Source organism: Passer domesticus, chromosome 5, assembly GCF_036417665.1.
Source record: "Passer domesticus isolate bPasDom1 chromosome 5, bPasDom1.hap1, whole genome shotgun sequence".
NCBI classification, from domain to species: Eukaryota; Metazoa; Chordata; class Aves; order Passeriformes; family Passeridae; genus Passer; species Passer domesticus.
In genome coordinates, this window is record NC_087478.1 from 18,620,360 (window position 1) to 18,640,004 (window position 19,645).

Genomic DNA, 19,645 nt, shown 5'->3' on the forward strand with positions numbered 1-19,645 from the left:
TTTTAGAAAGTATCTGTCAATTTATTTCACAAACATGTATTTACATTGAAGGAAATTCACACCACTGAAAATACAACATTTACACATTCACAGATATACAGCTGTGCACTCTCTCCTGTGTTAAGACCAGGCACTCAGCTCTGCTATCTCTGCAATAATGACAATATAAATTTTTAGCAGATCAAACAACTGGCAGGTTTAGTGGATTTTAAGCATCATCATGCTCTGTATATGGTGGTTATACTCTTCAAGCTTTTAGACAGCAGATTATTTCACTGACGAAAAATGCCTCCTGCATGACATTTGCATAAGATTCTATAAATCATAAGCATATATATATAGCTCCTGTTTTACTGTGTTATCAGTGATCCTTACTCTACAGAGTTCAGTTATCCTTGTAGTAGTTATTAAAGTTAATTCGCAGCAGAAAGTCCTCCAAATGTGGTTGGTATCCTCTATTTACAAGCTTTGTTACCACTGGAAGAAAATGAAAGACATACAGAAATACAATTAATATTATAAATTCATCCTTGACAGCATCTATGGCTTTTACCTTTAAAAAAAAACCCAAAACCATAATGCAGAAAATTGAGAACAAATATATATGTTAACAAAAGAAAAGTCCAATATTTATTTCTGGAATTATAAAATACTTCAAATAAATGCAAAAGAAAGACTATGTGTCAGTTCTAAGTGAAAGTGCATTATTCTAACAAAGCATTTCTTATCAAGTCACTTTCATAGGAACAAACAAATCACAGAATCATTCACAATAAAGATGGTGTGCTCCTATCACAATTTCAACTGACCAGGAAGCATGTTTAGGTCCTCATGAGACCTCTGTGAAAAAAGCAGCTCTGCTGAAGTTTTCTTGAGTGAAGTCCATTGTGAGAGAGAAAACCAAAGAGAAATTCCTAGGACAAACCCCTCACTCTATGAATGAACACACCAACTGCTCTAAACGTCCTTAACTGCAAAGGAAAAAAGCCAACTGAAGCTCCCTAAGCTCACAAACATCCCATGCACCAATATCAAGGGAATTAGCAAGCAGCAGCAGCATGCAAGGAAGAAGGGGAGGTGTATTTTTGGAAGTTAGGGCCCGAGCCAAAGCCATTGAAGTCCAAACAACTTTGTATTGGCTTTCAATGGATTCTGGATCAACCCATTGTGGAAAGAGCATTTTACAATACATGGTGACTGAAGGTACAAGTGGAGATAAACAAGCACGTATTTGTTTTGTAGTGCTTAACAAAGAGGGTGTAAAAAACTGGGTCACTCATCAGATTTCCTTACAGAATGGTCTATTAATCTCTGTCCATGAAGCAACCATAGATCTCGTAGTATGGGCTTAGGTGGCTCCCACAGGTGTTCTGACTTCCTGTAGAATTTGGAAGTAGCCATTCTAACTCATCCTGAAATATCTGTTTTTGGTCCTTTGATACCATTTTTGGACACCCTTAAAGAATAAAAAGGGCAGCTCATTTCCTGAAGAATATAGTCTGAACTAAAAAATATTTTAGTAGAATAGATCTAAGAAAAGCAGATGCATCTCCTTCAGGAATTCAAGATTCTCTAAAAAAAAGGAACCCAGATCCCACAAACCATCTTTATACTAGATGAAGGATAACTAATGTACTAAAACACAATCAAGATATGACAGACAAATGGAAGGTAACCATTTCAGCACATTGTAGCCTAAGCTGACAGGGAGATGAAATTTTATCATGATAAAGGAAAGAACATTTGGTAAATAGTTGAAAAACTTGCCTGGAGCACGTGCTGGAAAGCTCTCTGAGCTTTAGTCCAACATGGGAATCAGAACTTTCAAATCTCATACCAGTGGCAAAACTCAACTATTGCATAGATATCTAAAATTACTTCTGAGTGGCATCTAACTATCTCTACTGCTGTCAATAAAATGTTTCAGAACCCAATTCCAGAGAAAAGAAAAAATGTATGCATGAAAGTACAGCTAAATACCAAATACTTATTTTGTAAATCAGCAAAAACTTACAGTTAGTTTTGAAATATCTGTTAGATTTCTTGTATGTACATCTTAATTGACGTACAGGCAGATCTTGGCAAACCAAAACAATGCAGTTTTCATTTGGGAACTGTATTTCCAACACTCCCTAAGTATACAAATCTTCCTATTTTTACATTACATTACTAAAATATTCCAGTAGCCAGATAGTATTTCTTCTATCTAGAATTCATGCAATTTCTTACCTTTGAATAAGAAATGGGAGTAATACTTGAAGGTGTTGTATGACTGCTGCATCAGACCGAAGTTGGGATGAACAGCCATTTGCTTCCCTGCATCGAAGCTCCACGACTGAGAGATGAGCTGGCTGCGGAACTTCAGAATAAGGCTGAAGATGCTATGTATGATGTTCATCACAGGGGCTGCCTTCTCTGTCAACAGACCCCTAACAGAACAAAAACAGCTTCAGAAATTAGTTGGTGTAATTTATTGGTTGTAAGACCACAAATAAAAAGGAGTGACAATGCGTAACATTAATAAGGTCAACAATAATTGCTTACAAAAATCCCCACAACTGCAGCCGACAAATTTTAAACAAGGTGCCTAAATCTAACACAGTTTATTTGCACTTCAAGAAACTTATATCTGCTCTAGAGAATCTGATTTCTAAAATGACATCTGCCTTTGCAAAGGAGATGACATTTAACAACAACATGTTCTGAGTTTCCTTAAACTTTAATCTCCTCTAATCCTACCACCTGCTATCGAAAGAGCAGCTCTAGGCAAGTCTTTTCTGATTAAAACTCAGAAAGAGAGACATGAAAGGAGAAATTTCTTTCCTTGTTTATAGTTTCTGTTCCTTATCATCTCCCTCCATCTCATCACTTCATAATTTCAGTGTACAGTCTTCAAGAAGAAACCAGAATTTCAGTGTACACTCTCTAGCTCCTTTCCTTTTAGTCACACCACCCCTCTGCCTCAAATAGAGTAACTAAGGGGCTAAAAGCTTGTGATTCCTAAAAGACAGGTGTCTCTTGCACTGCTCATAAATCTAGATAAATCTTTTAGTCCTTTTCAAATCCAGCCCTGGTCACTGCACTGTTTTAAAAGCACATTGTACAGGAGTTGATTTCACATCCTTTAGTAAGGTTTACTGTGCACACTACTTATGATGAATGAAACAGCAGTAATTTACAAAGGATGGAGTGAAGGAAAAAGTACTGTGGCACGTGTGCCCTTAGTTTAGAGCTGTCCTGAGTAGACTGGAAGCTTGCAGAGGCATGGTGACCAGGAGCAGGAGGTAACTCAGGGAGTCCAGGGAAATGAAAAGGATGGACAGCTGAGAAAAAAGTATCAAAGTATAGACCTTGTAAGATGCCATGAAGTTTGTTTCTTACATAAGAACACTTTCATATGTAAAGACTACTTAATGTGTCATGTAAAAGTCAGTTTTGCACAAATACATTAGGCTAGGACTGGCCACTGCCTTAACATGCATTTGAAGTAAAAGTAAGTGTGGTAGCTTGCCTGAAGATTGCTTTGTTGAGGTATTCAGCATGTGTTCTGTGAATTTCTTCTAGGTTGCCCACAGAAGACAGTTTGTTTCCAAATTCACACCATGTAACATGAAGGATCTGATTAGCAATGTAACCTTGAATTACTTTCACAAAATGCTGCATCTCATGTTTATACAGCTGGAGCTGTCGAAACTGGACAGAATTTGATGCACGACTCACTAAAGCTGAAAATAAAAGCAGAAATATATTATCAGCCACAGAGACCATCTAAAATCAGATTTTTTTACGGAATTTAGTTTTTATTAGTAGAGTCTAATCCTGTTTAAAATGCCTTCAGCACCCTCTGCTAGACAATTGCTTATACACAGTCATGTCAAACTTCAATAGTCACAATTTTCTTAAAACATCTTCCTTGGCATTTTGAACAAAATGCTCTCTTTCACTAGTCACACTTACCAGTGCGCTTTAAGTGAAACCAAACATCCTTGAGAGTCCACACCATGTGCTTCAGCTGAAGCAAAAAGGAGAAAATCTTGTTGTATTTATTCATGCAGCTCTCAGTAATGACAATGTTCAGAGGCCAGTCAACCTGCAAGAAATAACAGTGCTGATCATACTACATTTTTTGTTAGAAATTATAACATTATTTAAAATACAAGTATTTCAACAATTGTTATGTATTTTAATTAATGTAATGCAATGGTCAGGCTAAGTAAATCCTGTAGTTTCCATTACACATTATTTTACTCCAGTTTTAGATACTGCATTCTTATTAACATATTCACTTTACCACTGTACATAAGAACCATGGCATAACTGCAGTGTCCCAACGTGCTCTGTGCCCCCTTACCTTGTACCTGAGCTCTAAGCAACTCAGAGCATCTGGTGCATTGGGCGTGAACATTTCTGGGAGATACTTGAGGGCAAAAGAAAGATTGGAAGCAAGCTGGGTGTCACCATGAAGACTGTACTGTAGTGCTTTATTTAGGATAGAATTAAGAACCAGTGGATTCAGCAATTCACCAGGTGTTTGTCCTGATCCAAGCTAGGGATAAAAAAAAAACAAATTACACCATAATAATAAAAAGTCTTGGCTCTTGAACACAGGTGAATTACAGCACAATTATAAAGTGGCGACTACCCTGCCTTGATTGGAAGTTTTTACTTCTGCCATAGGGATGCATGAACAGCATAAGAAGCAATTTCTGAAGCATTTTCTGTTCACAGCATGAAGGGTAATCTCATACCTACACTGATTTATTTTTGTATGTCTGCTGTGGTTCAGTCCCTCCTGCAGGGAATAGAGTCTTTAGAAAGCCAGGGACCCAAGGAATTTATATGACTTGAATGTGCCTGTCTCATCACCTCAGCACTCTCAGAGGTTTACAAATAAAGCTATTCATCACGTATAAATTCCCAAGTGCTCTCCCTAGTTGGGTCTAAAGCAGTTTCAGGACTCAGAGAAATGCATTAACTCTCCTACAGCTGCCTCAGGCTATCTGTCCTACCTTGCTGTCTTCCCCATGAACACAGCAGTAAGTCATGAAAATACTGCCCCATCAGAGGGCCCAGCACTCTCTTCACATGGCCTCCCCTCTGCTCTCTATCTGAGGATATTTAAGGTAAGAGTAGGTAGCTTGCACAGCAGTAGGTAGCTTTCCACTGGATTTTAGCAAATGGCAACAGGCTCTTCCAGCTTTGCTGCCAGCAGACAGGAGGGGACAGCAATAATGGTGCAGTTTTCACAGGAAAGAGTGAAATACCCTTCCATGAATGCTTATCTGTCCAAGACCTTTTTTCTCCTTCCTTACAACATTAACAGAGTTCCCTGCTGCAGACTTCTCGACACAGTACAAAAGAGGAAAACTCCACAAGCCAGAATTCTAATTCACACCATTCACTCATTCCCACCAAACCAATTCAGAGGCATGAAGGTAAAGCAGACAACCCAAGCACTGGGGTTAAGACATCAAAGTAAATACCTTCTCAAACAACAGGTCACTGAGTGACTGAGCAAACTCCCCATCTTCCATTAACAAAAAGTGTCTCAATGCTTCAAAATGCTTCTCTACATTCAGCTCCACAAAGTAGTAATCAACTATTGCTTTGTTCACAAGAGAAACACTAAGAATAAAAACAGAGAAAAGGGATTATACTTACATGTAATTCCTTCCTTCCTAACATTCAGCTGTGGTGACATCAGGTTAATGCACCATTACTTAACTCTGCTATCTAAGATGTTATTCATATAGGCAAAAAAACATGAGACAAAAAATCTTCATCCATTATATACCAGAATTAAAACCTCCCACTTCAGGTAACTGGGTTCTGAAAAATATTGGGAAGTATTTTAAGACTGACTACATACAGTGATCTTTAGAATATGCTGCTGGACCTGGATCAACATTTTATCAACAGCATTCTGATCTCTGTCACCTACACAAATTAAAAGACTATTAAATCCCCAGCAAGAATATACTAATTGAAAGAAATCTGACACCAGATATTAAGAACTATACTCCATCTAGTATCTAGATCTATACACAGTCTGTAATACCATGCACTAGCTTTAAATAATTTAACTTGCCTATCAGGGATAGGGCAATTCTGGCAGCACAAAAAGTCAGGCTCAGTTTGGTAAATGTGTGAATCTGTACACAGATTGTTCTGGTAGCCAACCAGATGTTTAAAATTAAGTTAGACAATAACATCTTTATACATTGCACCAAACTTTGAGTACAGCATAGTCAGAGCTAGCAGATGGAAACTTACAGAAAAACAGATTCTAAAAGAAGTGTCTGTGAGTAATTGTTTTCATGACAAAAGCTAATCTTGAACAAAACAACAAAAACTTTTATTCAAAATATTATAAGATACACTAATTAAACCATCCAACATGTATGTGGTTTCCTTATATATCCCAATAGTAACAAGAACAGCTTTTATTATACCTCAAAACAGCCTTGGAGTTCCTATAGAAGCATGAAATATACCCTGACCAATATGAGATTTCAAGAATCAAAAGATTTTTTTACTCCCTTAGCTTTCATCTTTCAAATATAAACTAGTACACATATTATACAGAATACACCTTCTTTTTAAAAGAATAATGAAACTAATGGTGTCAAAATCACTGCTGCATAATCTACAAGACTTCCCTCTGAGTGCTTATATTCCAAATAGACATTCAAATTTTTAATATGCAAATAAACGTCTAAGTTTATGTTGTTATTCATCATGCAGATCTGAACTTTTTAATTACTAAAGGACCATTTAATGAATTGCTTCTAGGACCTAAGAGCAAATTTAAGACTATGTGCAACTCCTGTCTCAAAATAGAATACAACATTAATTGCAAAATTAATTGCAAAATTCTAAACAAATACTCACTGAGATACAAGTGGAGCAGTAATAGAACGTTTCATCAGCACTGGCAGAGACAAGAGCTCACTCAGCTGCACAGCAGTTTCATCTGTTGCAGACTGCACTGTAGGATCCACAGGAAACGTGTATGATCTTGGAATCACGTGATGCAAGAGATGAGAAACTGGTGGTTCTGCTACATTTAAAAATATACACACAATGTAAGTTATTATATTTAAGAAGCTTAATAATATGTTCCTATTAAATTCTGAATACAAGCACTTCTAGGTTAGAAAATCATAACATGCCAAAATGTATTTCTCATCTTTGTGCCTTGGAGCAAATTGTTTGGCTACTGCAGTTCATAACCTTGGTAATTTACTGGTAAGTCACAGTATTCAGCTTTCTAGTTCAAATTTACCACACCTTCTATTGATCTACTTTTACAACAGTTGTACTCACACATCAAATCATAACTATCTTGATACTTTTCAATACAATACTGATCAGATAAGGCCTTCAAATAAGCTTGTTCTTTCTTCCATGTATCTTCCTCTTCGCCTTCTCTCTCCTTAGTTGTGGGAGCATTAGCTTCAGAAGACAAAGTTTCTTGAGGCACGGCATCTTGTGAAACAGCCTTTTCAGGTTCTTCTCTCTAAAATTCATAAATGGACAAATTTTATGAGAGATGCTGGGTTTGTCTGTTCAGGCTTAATGTGTTCCTACAGGTAACTGCCTAGCTGTTCCAAATGAGAAGAGCCTACTCACCCATGTGTTTCAGACATGTAAAAACAATACGATTTTACAGTGACAACTATATTAGGAGAGAAATTTACTACCTTAATTACCAGTTCAATTCTTCAAAAGAAAAATAAGTCCTCTCAACAACCACTTCTGTTTCTTACCTGTAAGCTCTGTGAGGAATCTGGAGAAGGGTCCTTGTTGACAACATCTGCAATTACTGTAAATACAACTGAAAGTCAGCATTTACTTGGACCTGCTTATAATACTTGGTTCATACCTCAGATCTGCTCCTAAAGTTGTTCAAAATTCCTGTGTAAACTACCACAGAAACCACCACACCAATAACAGTACCTCCCCATAGCCCCACCCAGGCAGTTTTATGCATGTTCTCTAAAGGACCCTAAAGGTCCTGTGTCACAAAATTTCAGACTAAAAGTTTCATTTTTTAATGCTCTGTTTCTTGCATATAGGATACAAATCTAAGCTCAAATTCTTTCCTCTGAATTCTAGCACTATATGAAAAGTAATGCAAGGAATTAAGTGCAGTAAGTAGGGAAGAAAGGACCCATTCAGAAAACAAACATTCAGAGTTACTTTCACAAGCCCTTAAACAAATGCTGACCGAATAAACCGAATTTTATTTTACCTTCTTGTTTCTCTTCTGTTGTATTTTCCTTTTTATCATCTTTAATATTAGCATCAGCAAAGTCTGTAACACTGTCAGATATCTGTGACTGTGTCTCTTCCTTAACTTGTGATGGTTTTGCCTCCTTTCTGCTCCCTTCAGCAGGAGAGAACTCTTCACTGTACAGAAGCGTCTGAACTGTGGAGTCAGATGAAGAACCCAAAATGGCTTTACGATGAGGTATGGGATCATCTTCTGTAGATGGGGCCCACTTCCCTATTTGGATGCTTGACTGGGATGCGTGTCCGAACGGGCTGCAACGGGATTTCAGAGGCTCTGTATCCGAAACCAGCTCTCCAATTTTGATGTGTGACTGTGAGGCGTGCCCATGGATGTTCCAACGAGGTCTGCCTGAGACCACCTCTGACACGTTTTCACCAATCTTGATATTGGAATCAGATGCATGACCATGGCTGCTCCATCGAGGCCTTGTAGGAGCCACATTTGACACATACTCTCCAATCTTAATATTGGCTTCTGAAGCATGACCATGGATGTTCCACCTGGGCCTTGAGGTCTCTATCTCTGAAGCATATTCCCCAATTTTAATATGAGCTTCAGAAACATGCCCATGAATATTCCATCGAGGTCGCCTAGACTCAACTTCAGAAGTATAGCTGCTGCTTTTTATATGGGAATCTGAAGAACTCCTGTAAGCACTTGAATGTGGCCGGTAAGTGTCCACTTGAGGTACATATTCTCCCACTCTGATGTTGGCATCAGATGCATGTCCATGAATGTTCCAGCGAGGCCTTCTGTTGTCCACATCAAAAACGTTTTCCCCAACTGTAACATGTCCCTGCCAAGCTGCAGATGGTCTGAGAACTGTATTAAAATCATACTCGCTTTGCTGATGCAATGGTGCATTGTCTTCTTCTGGTGCTTCTCTCGGGACAGGCTGACTTTCACTCACTTGCAAAGTCTCAGAAAGATCTGAGTTAATATTTTGGAAAGCTTCATCTAGCAAAGATCCTTGCACCCTGACAGCAACAGACTGTTCATCTTGTGACTTTGATAAGAAATCTTCTATATTCACATTGGATTCAGGCAAGGACTCAGCACTGTATAGAGAACTGCATGCTTTCTCTGAATTTTGGAGATTGCTTTCAGATCCTGTTGCTTTAGGCTGAAAATGCTCATCAGCACTATTATTTGCTGGCTCTGGCATAGGCAGTGCTTTGTCAGCAGAAGCAGCATATCCCTGTTCAGTCTCAGATTCTTTCCTGCCAACTGTCTCATTAGAAGACAGAGGTTTCACAAAAGACACCTAAAAAAGAAATAATTATTACACTGTATGGCTGGCCACATATCAACCTACTAATTAAGGTATCACTTTATTACAGGATTAAAAATTTTCCAATTTTTCTGATGAGTACATAAATGATAACTACTCACCTTGCTGTTACAGTGAACTTTGTGTTTACTGAACTGAAATGAACCATGAAATTAAGCCCCTTTAGGGAAACCTGGAACAGCAACTTGAAGTTTATGTAAGAAAAGAAACTCACTTGTGAAGGCGGCTCTTTCTCAACAGGGGTTTTATCCAAAGCCAACTGGCACTGTTTATAAGGAATAATATCTAATTTTCTCCTGTAGAGAAAATTTTTTTCCTCATCTGGAAGTTTTTCAAGCATTTCCTACAAGTAAAAAAAAAAAAAAGAAAAAGGTCTTTAAGTACCAAGTATCAAATTTTCTAAATTACACTTCTTAAATCTTTTTAGGAGGTACCTCAATGCGTTTTTGATCTTCTAACAGAAACTTAAGACGGGCTGTTTCCAACTTGTGGCGCTGGGTTTTCCATAATTTTCTTTGTTCCCTACGGGCTGCATCATCAGAAAGTTTGCTATAATGGTCAATTAATTCCTGCCTAAATGAAGGTAAAAAGAAAGCTATGTTACAGATTTTTGCACATTGATTTTCATCTTCCCATCTAAAGAATAAGACTTTTTAGCACCTCAGAACTGAGAATTGGTTCCTAAAATGTACAAGCCAGAGGCTTCAGTCACAGAGAATGAACAGGTGGAAAACACAGGACTGTGTTTTCAGTCAACACATATTTCTGTAACTATTTTTAGTAGACCACCCATTTGGTGTAAGTAATTTTAGATGAAACAGAAGAAAGTGAAATATCAATCCAACTCCAACTACTTTTTACTTCTACTTTGACATACATGTGACCATTTTCGCTGTGGGCTCTGCATTTAAATTGTAAGACACATTCAAATTTTTTTTCCTTAAATTTTGATTATAGCAAAACCCAGACTGGATAGGGTTGGCACAAATGAGTGGGTCCTAGATTTTTCAGCCACTAACCATTTGTAACATGGATTACCAAAAATCCTTACATCCATCTTCTAACTGCAAATACTACCCTTGTAGAACAATGTCTACCGTGAATTTTAACATGCAATTATTTTTTCCTGAGATCTTTATGAGAGTTTTGAAGACAACTCAGATACACTTACCTTGCCTTTTTTTCCAGTTCTTCTTCTAAAGCTTTCAGTCTTTTTTCTCTCTCTCTGAGCTCTCGGGCATAGCTGAAATCATCATCAATCTCCTCCTGCCTTATCGCAAGACGACGCTGCATAAATATGTAACACTTTTAAAAGCTGTTCCCAATACCAGTTGTAACACACATATCTACAAGAAGTTCCTATTTGTACACCATGAGCTACTAATTCAACTTCAGTACAACACATCCATTAATTTATTTGCCTAAGAAATACAGTCTGCCTCTAGAATTGCAGAGAGAGATACCTCTTGGTCCTTTGCAAACTGTTCTTTCAGCTTCTGAAACTGTTCCCGTTTCTTTGCATCCAAAGCCATTCGTTCTGATATTTGCTTGTCTGTATTAAAATAAAGATACTGTTAGTTTACATTAACAAACCCACTAGAAAACACAAAAAATGTCACTATAACTTACCACTAATGGCTTTTAGTACTTTGCTAGCAGTTTCCCGAGCATGAACAATTAATTCTTGTTTGGCTATTTCCATGCGCAAATCCTAATTAAAAAAAAAAAAACAAAACAAAAATAAAAAGCCAAGGTGGAATTTCTTCTATTATTTTAGACTTGAAATACACTGTTGCAAAGACAGATGCACATTTTATAATGGTTATTAATCAATTAATACAACAAAAATATGAATAAAACAAGTAAGTAAATGCAAGATCTACAAACTAGTATTGGAAGTTAATACGCCAAGATTTTAAAATGAACTAAATCCATCTGATATATAAACTAAATTGATGGAATCTGAAGGCCAGAAATTTTTTTGTCATTAAAATGTTCTGAAAAACAATTAGCTATGGAAAATACAAATAGTCTTATCCAGTTACTAATTAGCTTATCTCACTTGTTAAATCAGAATCTAACACTCTTTTCAGTAAGACGACAAATCTCCTAATGTAAAGAACTAAGATCGAAGTCTAACACTCATTTAATATATGAAAAGGCCAAAAAATGTCAACACACCACCTATACTTTTTAAAGCTATATTAAATAATTTTAATATTTAATAATTTTTATCTGTTGCAATTAAAACTGCAATTTACCCATGAAAAAATTCTGACTATAAATACAAATTCTTTAGAGGTTATAATAAAAATGATAATTGGCTATTTTAAAAAAATCATAATGAGGTATTTGTTCCTTTATTCATTTACCTTTTCCTCCTTGCTTATGGAACTGTATCGAGCAATTCTTTCCATTCGACCTACATACACTGCACAGTCTCTCTCTATTTCTTTCAGTTCTTCAAGTGAAAAAATAACTGAAATCCGGGGAACAGGTATATCTGACCAACATATGTAATGCTGAAAAATGAGAAATTTCCTTTTACATACATTTTAAAAAGTGTAAAATTTTATATTATGAATTCACATTATAGATCTTTTTTAACTTAGTCTCGCTTCAAGACACTGACACAAAGCTCCACACAGCATCTAAAGCTTGTATTAGTATCATCTTTTGGCATTTATATAATTCAAAGTAGGAGACAAAGGTACAACGATCCACAACTTGCATCACAGGCCAAATTCTTAGAATTCTGTCTTTGCTGCTGAAAATCTAATACACACATTTATACACATCATGTTCTAAAGATCTCTAATTTTCCTATTCTGAATATCCAAATTAAGTGAGCATGAGTAACTCAATGCTGAATGCATCTCTCCTGTCAAAAGTCAGGTATTGTTCACTTACATCCTCCACAGATCCCCACTCAGGAGGAACTCTCTAACACCCCTACAGGAGAGACCTTCGCACAAGGAAAATTCTCAAAACCACGGCCAGTGCACACCACAGAGAACCTGTTCTTTAAGTATACCCGGTCTTCCTACTTTGCCTCAACAACCCTAAATCTCTGAAGCTATTGTATTCAGTGCACAAAACAGGTAACTGAGGGAAACAGGTAACTTGAAGGAAAAAACCAAATGAGCACACAAGCACACTCACACTGGATTCCCCCAGTCTACTGGTAAAAGCCAGAAGATGGAAACCCTGGGCAGTATTCCTGGGAATGTATGAGCCTAAGCAGAAGGGAAGACCCAGCTCCTGATGGCATTATCAAAAGGAATGAAATGTGCCTGGCACTCTCAGACAGATGGAAGATGACTGAACCTGGGTGCCGTATGACCTGGGGGGAGATCCTGCGTTAGTGACTCACAGAGCTGTAACTCACCATGGAGGTGACTGCTGACCCTTTCCTGAAGAGCCCAGTACTACTGGCACACCTGCCACCAGCCACCATGACACCAGTCACGGTCTGGGAATGGTTATCAGAGCACTCAGAACTGGCAGAGGGACATTTCACTTGAGGAATTAGGCTCGTACCTGACAGTACATAGCTGATAATGAGCTGCCCTGCTCTGTTGAGACTGAGCAGCTCTGACCTTAAGGAAAGTCATACCTGGGAATGTCTACAGGCTTTAGACACCTCTCTGGTTGTTTTAGTTTTGGACATATAGAGAGAAGAGAGTACATACAAAGTAGTTGAACATGTTTTTCTTATCAAGGACAAGAACTGCTCTGCAAAATACCAACAAACAAAACTATTTAAGTACTTCTTGAAAATGTAGTGTTACAGGTGAAAGAATTGAGCCATGAAGTGGTAAAAGTGAGACAGGTATAAACCAAAAAGGAATAGTGCAAGAAGTGGAAGGCACTTGGTTGAATGTCTAAAACATTTCTGCTTTCAATACAAAGAAAAGAAAAACAGCATGTTTTTCTGATGGTGTTAAAATGTATATTTCTGTAGTGAGGTGGTAGAAAGTAGAGTGGATAATCAGCTCACAAGTATCTGAGAGCAAGTAATTGCCCTTCATCATCCTACTTATGTAATACCAAGTTTTGATAAAAGAGTGAACCTGCTAAAAACCTAGACTCTTGCTCTAGAGACATGATTTTTTCCATGTCATAGGAAGGAAGCAACCCAAAACTTACCCTAGGACAGCACAATTTCAACAAGTTTATAGTTTTCCCACATATGTATACATCATTAGCAATATGCTTAAGAAATACAGGGACACAGTCTTCTACTTCTTTTGAAATCAAAACATAACCATGAGTCCAGTAATGTTTATCTGTGTAACAAAAAGATGGAAGTACATATTTCAGTTATTTAATTAATAGCACAGATTATAGAAATTAGAAATGCTCTGTATAGATACTGTACCTCTGAAACAAAGATAATCCTCATTCACCTGAATCATAAATTCTCCATAAACATCTCTGAATACACCACTATATACCCAATCATAGATAAATCTGAAAAAAAAAATTGTACAATATTGAAAATCAACCCTTTCACATTCTCTTCTTTATTAGAACCAAGGAGTTAGTATGCTCCTTAAAATCCCAAAAGACACAAGATATAGGCAGGGTAAAAAAGCCATCAGTTAAGTGCTGTGACACTGACATTTAAATATACAGGAGATTGTGGCTTTACACTTTTCTTAAACTATTTTTAATAGAATATTTTAGCAATAATTAATTTAGATAAGAGAACAGTGCCTCAATTGAAACAATTATTTTATTCTTGCATATCAATTTACTAAATATATATTAAAAATGTATAGAAACTGTTGCAGCACATCAAGGGCACAGCAAGAGAAAAGCAGAAAGGATTTGTTTTCAACAGAGGTAATTTCAGCAGTGAGAAACTAAAAGAGTATAAAACAAAGATGCAATACCAAGCACTTTTTCCCCAGACCCAGAGGCATTTTTAATATACATGCAATGATGAAAACTACTATTTTGGCATATTTATTCATGCTTTTTCGTATTTTCTCTGTGTGAGCTCAGAGGTCCTGGAAGACTTTTTTTTAAAAAATTTTTACTTAACACTGTGCAAGGAAGTGGAAGCATTTAACACAGCAAACATTGCTCAACTTCAAGGTTGTATGTAAAAAGTTAAGCACTTTTAAATTATTAAATCTGATGCTTCTATGATTTATTTGAGCAACAACTTGTATTATTTCATTTCCTTCAGGTTAATAAATGAGTGGGTAACATTTTTGGCAGATAATAGAGGCTTCCTTCCAGGGTAGTCCTGATCATGTATAATTGATGCTTCAAGAGATATCTGCAGCAAATTTAGGAATCAAGGCAGCAATCCAGATTTTTCTAGGTTCCATGTGATGCCCTTGGTATTTCAGAAATCTGACTTCCTTCTATAAATAGCAGGGTAAGAGCTGTGAAGATATTTCAGCGAGGCTTCTGGTAAATCTGAAATTAAATTTCTCTGAAGATCATTTCATGTAGAAGGAAGAAAACACAGGAAGGGTGGCTATGGGAGGAATCTTAAATTTAGAGCATTTTGACAGACTTTTGTTTTCCCTTCTAAGTGTTTTTACATCTATTATGTAACATTGCAAACTGATGATGGACTAAGTTATAATTCCTGTAAACAGCTATTAAAAAATTGATCATCTCTTCAGATGTCTGTAAACTAGTAATTTTTAAACTGATGAGCACTGCTTAACAAAACAGCTGCAATCCAAGGAACTCTACTTTTAATTATTCCTATTATCAGTTGGTTACATGTACTTAATTAACAACAGATATTTTATTCATTTTCACTTACTAAAAAGCCCACAACAAGACAGTGGAAAAAAGCATGAACATCCCCAGTTTGTACAACAAAAGAAACTTCTCAGTTTCCAGTTTCAGGATTTTAACTGAGGTATGAGGAAAAAAATAAAAGTTTACCCAAATCTTATATTCAATTTCCATGACCAGCAGCAAGAATTAAGTCTTATTTACACATATTTATTTACTAATCTAGCCACACATAACCCCTTACATTGTTAATGAGCTAAGAGGCATAGAACAGCAAAATTAACTCATTTTAATATATACTGCATATACAGACGTGTATTTTTTTCTGAAAATATTAAAAACCATTGTTAAACACACAGAGTTACTCACCAGATTACCAATTCATAACTCTTAAACTCAGTTATGCAGAGAACAATATGGACACACCTTGTATATGGTTCGCAGCTTGTCTTCAACAAAGACAGAAGAACTGGATAATGCTCATTGCTACAATTGTTGAGAGCCTCTTTGTACAGATATGAAAGCAATTTAACACCCTAAAAATGAAAAATATTTTAACATCAGACAACACACTTCACAACAACTTTAATAATAAAAATACATGGCTTGACATATTTCACTAGACACAGAAGGCAGATTCATCTCATTTCCTCCACCTATTTGCAGTTAAGATCACTTTACCTGCACAAGTTACCTCAAGATCACTTTATCAGATATGTTTAGAGTTGGATTCACATGACTAGAAGGCTCATTTTGAACCTTTTGATTATTTTAGAAATTGAAAACCCTGGACAAATTTCCAAATTAAGTATCTGGAAAAAGGACTATAGTGTTTTAACTGTAGTTAAAAGGTCCAGGGTCATAGCTTTGCTAGTAGAGAGACCAACACTAAGTATTTAATGTAAAATTCAATATATTTGAAGAATATTAACATTGCAACCCAAAACAAACATAAAAATATCAAACAAAAATCACCGTAGGAAATGAAGCACCAGCTCCACCACTGATCCCCAGTGCCGTTGTTGTTCCTATACCACACAGTTCAGCTAAATACCTAAAAAACAGTATTAAAACATACAGAAAAATTTCAACCAGGAGTCTCCAAGATCAGTCATGAACTTTGCTGAATTTGAATCCTGTCCAACAATCACAGTCTACGTGCTGAATGATAAGAGGCATAACAAAGAAACTGAGTATAAAGATCTTGTATGTTTTCCCTACAATACTCTGGATATTAAAAAAAATTCTGTAAAACAGAGGAAAAACACTGATAGACTAAATAAGAATGCCCATGTAATATGGTCTTTTTCAGAGTATATGAAGAGATTGCATTTTTTCTGCAATGAAAAGCTTAAACATTTAATACCATTCTCTTACCTCAGCTGACGACCTAATTTTCTGAATAGAAAGCTGATTGTTAGAAGACTTAAAGTAGGAGGTGTTGATAAAACACAGGCTCTGTAATATTGAAGATACTTTCTCAGTCCACTTGTGAATGCCTGGTATGAACAGAAAATATTTAAAGTCTTACTGTGAAAGTTGTTAGCAGTCTATCAATGTCTCTCATCAACTGCATCAGTGTGAAAACAAACCTTTTAGTAAAATTAATGGCATATGCAGGTAAGGGAGACTTGTACACCAAAGTAAGGGGCAAGTGAGGGTCCATGCAACTTCAGACATTGCAATGAGCCAGATGACTCCTCTATAATCTTCACATACCCAATGCATGGAGCCTGTAGCCATGCACAGTGAAATAAAGCATCTTGGCTCAGATCTTTGACTTGTCCTTTGAGGAGCTCCATATTCTCTATAATACCAACCTAAGGAAACCTGCCTCCTTACTTTTGTGCCTAAACCAGATACTGCAAAACACTTATCTAGAACTTTATCTAACAGAGAGACCTTCTTAACAGAAATTGAATAACATTGCTGTAAATCAAATATTCAGAATTACTGACAACCAACACAGAATGAACAGATTTTCATAACTAATCCTAACTTCTATGCATTAGGAGAAGATTAAACCACCAGATATTACAGAAGATTACAGAGCTGTACATACAGCTCAATATAATATACAGAGGACTGACATGGAAAATTTGCACATAATTTTGAACCAAGGAAAAGTAATTAAAGCTATTCAATACAATATTTTTCTACCTCAGTTTTTCGTTTTGAAAAATATATTTTACATACATATATAGTGAACTACGAAAGTTCTCATATTTTATTTTTATACATCTTTCTGTATAAATAAGTAATGTTTTTTAAGCATTTAAAAATTATAGTTATTTAGTCCACAACAGAACAATATGATTAAACAAAGGGTAACAAAGACATTTTATAGAATGTTTCAGTGCAAGTAAGCCCTCAGAACAGAGCTGTGATTTAAATACAGCAGCACTGTTCCATGCTGACCTGGGATAGAGCATTACACTAAAAATACTCTGCAGTTTTGCAGAAGGCAGAAATTCCAGCTTTACATTAAATCAGTCATCTTCTCTACCTCAGATAATTGGCCCATTAAATCTGGGTGATTTAATGCCATTGTTTTACCTGAAACACAAGTCCTTTGCTGTATGAGGAATCCAAAACTGGTTGAAGAGAAAAACGACTCAGCCGTGTGTAATAGGTTCCATACTCTGCAACTTCCGAGAGCACGTTATGCATTGTCTCTGGTGATGTTCCAGATACATACACCCCCTCCTTTATCACAAATGACTGAGCAGACTAAGAGGATACAGGGAGAAAAAAAAAAAGAAAAGACAGGCAGATTCAGCGATTTCAGAGCTGTATTCTGTTTTAAAATAGCTTACACACAAAAGTAATAGCAGACGAATTCTCAGTTTAAATACTCAGGTGACTGAGACTATATAGCTAGGACAGTGAGACAAACTGAATTGTAGCAAAAATGGAGGAGTAGGAATGATGCCTTCAAATACACAGAATAAGACTCTACTTAATTACTTAAAGAAAATCCAATTCTACAAAATTATTTACACACCTATTTTCAAGTACTCACAACACTATTTTCCCTTTATAGAGAACTACAAATACTCCTAGCCTATTCCAGTAACATAATTACTGCAATATATAAATACTGCCTTGTTGACATTAGGCAACATTCAACTTCTTAACATTAGTCACAACTGTAAGATCTCAGCAGAAATAAATGTATTGAAGAGGAAACCTCTATGAAGGAAAAAACCCAAAAAGATTTTACTAGGAAGGGCAGATAAAAATCTTCCCTACCTGATTGAGTGAAAATGTAGTGGATACCACACCAATGAGGACATTCAAGACATCCTTAACCAGTTCAGGTTCTTTCACCAGCACAAGCTGAGGAAGCTGAAGTGCAGTATTAGTAAACAGTTGCAATTCCCCTTCTCGAAGTTTATAAAATTTGTCAAAAGCTTCTCTCCCAGCTTCAGTAAGGTATGGTTCCTCTTTTTTGCCAGGTGGGCTGTGTCAGAGTAAACACAACATTACAAGGTGATTATGTGAAAAGAAGGCAATAAATCTCATACAGGAATCAAAAAGCATTTCAGAGTTTTGCACAGACAGAATTCCTCACAGTAAAGTTACCAGTAATATACTTGTAATATACATTTTAAAGGGAATTTGCATTCAGTCAACAGCTCAAACTCAGTACAGAGAACAAATACGTAGATAATTTGAACATCAGTTCAGAGACAGAACCCTTGACAGAGAACTACCAGCTGCTTTTATGGCCCTCCCTGATGTAGTTTTCACACTAGGAAAACAAGGCCAATATGTCATAGATCCATGGTTCATTTAATGCTAATATTCAAATGAGTTAAAGAGAAATATGCTCAAAGTGCTAGAATGAACTTCTATTAACACATTTTACCTCTTTGCAATGAAGATTACTATCATCTCCAAAACAATTTCTATTTCCAATTCTTCCAAAAACTCTGAATTCTAGTAGCAGGTATTACACAGAATCTGTCAGGCATACGGTCTGTATATGACTCTTGGACCCTTACAGTCTAAACAGCAGCAAGAAAAACTGTCTTGTTCTAGGAAAAAAGCTCAAGTGGGCTACAATGGCTTTGGAAAATCAGAACAGTGAACTTCTGAGTTTCTGAGCTTCTAAAGCTCAGAGATAAAAAAACCACTGTTTAACAATGCAACAGCACACCATTGAATTATTATTTAAAATTACAGAAAACATACAGAGCAAAGCTTCTCCAAGAATCAGGCACACCATTGTCCATCTGAAATGTCAGGATACCTGCCATACCTGCCTTCTCTTTTACCTCCCATTTTAG

At 36.4% G+C, this 19,645-nt stretch overlaps 1 protein-coding gene across 1 annotated transcript in view; it reads right to left on the reverse strand.

The window, feature by feature from the left end:
* TUBGCP6 (tubulin gamma complex component 6) overlaps nucleotides 1-19,645 on the reverse strand; it is a 40,020-nt gene continuing 20,375 nt past the window's right edge. The window contains exons 23-45 of the mRNA XM_064422191.1: nucleotides 18,606-18,816; nucleotides 17,910-18,083; nucleotides 16,731-16,852; nucleotides 16,329-16,407; nucleotides 15,780-15,889; nucleotides 13,969-14,060; nucleotides 13,737-13,876; nucleotides 11,960-12,109; nucleotides 11,217-11,298; nucleotides 11,051-11,139; nucleotides 10,759-10,874; nucleotides 10,022-10,160; nucleotides 9,802-9,930; nucleotides 8,255-9,560; nucleotides 7,770-7,825; nucleotides 7,327-7,519; nucleotides 6,892-7,060; nucleotides 5,484-5,625; nucleotides 4,352-4,546; nucleotides 3,958-4,090; nucleotides 3,512-3,725; nucleotides 2,230-2,429; nucleotides 1-477 (exon numbers count right to left, since the gene is read on the reverse strand). Coding sequence (XP_064278261.1) covers nucleotides 386-477; nucleotides 2,230-2,429; nucleotides 3,512-3,725; nucleotides 3,958-4,090; nucleotides 4,352-4,546; nucleotides 5,484-5,625; nucleotides 6,892-7,060; nucleotides 7,327-7,519; nucleotides 7,770-7,825; nucleotides 8,255-9,560; nucleotides 9,802-9,930; nucleotides 10,022-10,160; nucleotides 10,759-10,874; nucleotides 11,051-11,139; nucleotides 11,217-11,298; nucleotides 11,960-12,109; nucleotides 13,737-13,876; nucleotides 13,969-14,060; nucleotides 15,780-15,889; nucleotides 16,329-16,407; nucleotides 16,731-16,852; nucleotides 17,910-18,083; nucleotides 18,606-18,816 — 4,333 coding nt within the window. The 3' untranslated portion in view covers nucleotides 1-385. The remainder of the gene's footprint in view (nucleotides 478-2,229; nucleotides 2,430-3,511; nucleotides 3,726-3,957; nucleotides 4,091-4,351; nucleotides 4,547-5,483; nucleotides 5,626-6,891; nucleotides 7,061-7,326; nucleotides 7,520-7,769; nucleotides 7,826-8,254; nucleotides 9,561-9,801; nucleotides 9,931-10,021; nucleotides 10,161-10,758; nucleotides 10,875-11,050; nucleotides 11,140-11,216; nucleotides 11,299-11,959; nucleotides 12,110-13,736; nucleotides 13,877-13,968; nucleotides 14,061-15,779; nucleotides 15,890-16,328; nucleotides 16,408-16,730; nucleotides 16,853-17,909; nucleotides 18,084-18,605; nucleotides 18,817-19,645) is intronic.